Source organism: Ananas comosus, linkage group 6, assembly GCF_001540865.1.
Source record: "Ananas comosus cultivar F153 linkage group 6, ASM154086v1, whole genome shotgun sequence".
In the NCBI taxonomy this organism is placed as follows: Eukaryota; Viridiplantae; Streptophyta; class Magnoliopsida; order Poales; family Bromeliaceae; genus Ananas; species Ananas comosus.
Genome location: NC_033626.1, coordinates 2,921,578 through 2,923,746, shown reverse-complemented (window position 1 = coordinate 2,923,746; position 2,169 = coordinate 2,921,578). Strand labels below are relative to the sequence as shown.

At 48.0% G+C, this 2,169-nt stretch overlaps 1 protein-coding gene across 1 annotated transcript in view; it reads left to right on the top strand.

Annotated features, from left to right (window-relative positions):
* Positions 1,016 to 2,169, top strand: part of LOC109711627 (probable xyloglucan endotransglucosylase/hydrolase protein 25) — a 1,298-nt gene continuing 144 nt past the window's right edge. The window contains exons 1-3 of the mRNA XM_020234770.1: positions 1,016 to 1,364; positions 1,480 to 1,673; positions 1,828 to 2,165. Of these exons, the coding sequence (XP_020090359.1) occupies positions 1,098 to 1,364; positions 1,480 to 1,673; positions 1,828 to 2,165 (799 nt within the window). The 5' untranslated portion in view covers positions 1,016 to 1,097. The remainder of the gene's footprint in view (positions 1,365 to 1,479; positions 1,674 to 1,827; positions 2,166 to 2,169) is intronic.

Here is a 2,169-nt window from a genome sequence, read left to right as displayed (position 1 = left end):
TGCACTAAATAGAAGGAACGGACTAGCTGATTTAGCTGCATACTGGTGGACCATCTGGAAGGCCAGAAACAACCTAATATTTCGTAACGTACCGGTGGAACCGGCTTCGGTGGTGCGTAGGCTCAAACAGCTGATCCATTCTTGGAAGGACTCTTTATGATTGCGTTCCTTTTTTTTTTTTTCTGCTCTCTCTCCCCCCCTCTCTCTCTCTCTCCTCTCTCTCTCTCTCTGAGACCCTGCGTTGTCTCACCTCTGTAGCCTAATTCATATCTTCAATGAATGAAGCAGTAGCGCGCTACCTATTCTCAAAAAAAGTTATGGTGCTTGTAAGTCTTCAGCCTTGGATTAAGGAATGTGCGGTTAGATGATTGGACCCCCTAGGGTTGAGTGGGTGGTTCGGTTATAATATGATTAACAGGTGAAAATGATCAAATATGTAGATCTAACGGTAAAAATTACAAACACCAAATGCTTGGTGCTTTTACAAGTTCCATAGGCCGTACTATATATATATATATATATATATATATATATATATATATATAAAAGTGATCTTCTTTTTGGGTAGGCATCAAACGCTCAGAATTTATTCAAAATGACTCCATTTAGCTACACTAATTCAATATAAAAAAGTGTTTCAATTATTTGAACATAAAACAATCGAATTTTCACCTATAATAGACTCTAGGTACTAGCGCCGTGCAGGCAATAATCTCCCTAGTGTACGAGTGTTTAACAGCTTTTATCTTGGGTACACCAATAATGCATGCATGCTCGTCCTGATACAGATGCAATGCATGAAGTCCTTGGCTCCTGGCACGCCCCCACGCTCCCCTCCCCCCACCATCCTTTATTACTCCGCGCCCCTGCTCCACTGTCGCCTGCCTGGTGCCAACTCACACCCTTTATTGCTGCTGCTAAACCCTTCAGTACTACTATTCCCCCCCTCCCATTTCGATCTCCTATATAAACCATCTTACCCCTCCATACTTTTCTCAGCAAGAGCTATATATAGCAGATCATATATGTAATAATAATAATAATAATATATCAGCAGCAGCTCAACTATTTAACTTACTTTTCCTAGCTAGCTAGTAATGGCCTCTACTTTTGTTTACGCTCTCTTGGCTTGCTCTCTGATGGGGGTGGCGTGGGGCGCGGGCAGCAGCTTCTACTCGGAGTTCGAGGTGACGTGGGGGGAGGGGCGCGGGAAGATCGCGAACAACGGGCAGCTGCTGACGCTGACGCTGGACCGCAGCTCCGGCTCCGGCTTCCAGTCCAGGAAGGAGTACCTCTTCGGCAAGATCGACATGCAGCTCAAGCTCGTCCCCGGCAACTCCGCCGGCACCGTCACCGCCTACTACGTACGTACCTACCTATTTACTATTATTACTAACTAATTAATTAATTATATATAAATCAATCGTCTCTTCGATGATCTTTAATTAATTAATTAATTTGTTGGTATTCTTTGTGTAGTTGTCGTCGCAGGGGCCGACGCACGACGAGATCGACTTCGAGTTCCTGGGGAACCTGAGCGGCGACCCCTACACCCTCCACACGAACGTGTTCACGCAGGGCAAGGGCGACAGGGAGATGCAGTTCCGCCTCTGGTTCGACCCCACCAAGGACTTCCACACCTACTCCATCCTCTGGAACCCCCGCCACGTCATGTATGTTGTAACAATCATGCTATACGTTCGTTACATATCTATCTAACTGCTGCTAACTGCATCGATCGATATAACTAATTAATTACTACTACTACTTACTTATGATGAAGAATTCATTTCATTTCATAAAATACATGCAATTCATAACATACAGATTCATGGTGGACGAGGTGGCGATCCGGGACTTCAGGAACCTGGAGTCGCGGGGGATCGCGTTCCCGAAGAGGCAGCCGATGAGGATCTACTCGAGCCTGTGGAACGCCGACGACTGGGCCACGAGGGGCGGGCTCGTGAAGACGGACTGGAGCCAGGCGCCCTTCACCGCGTCCTACCGCAACTTCAGCGCCGACGCCTCCCCCAGCAGCGGGGGCTGGTTCAACCAGGAGCTCGACTCCGCCACCCTCGCCAGGATGCGCTGGCTGCAGCGCAATTACATGATCTACAACTACTGCGCCGACGCCAACCGCTTCCCCCAGGGCTTGCCCCCGGAGTGCTC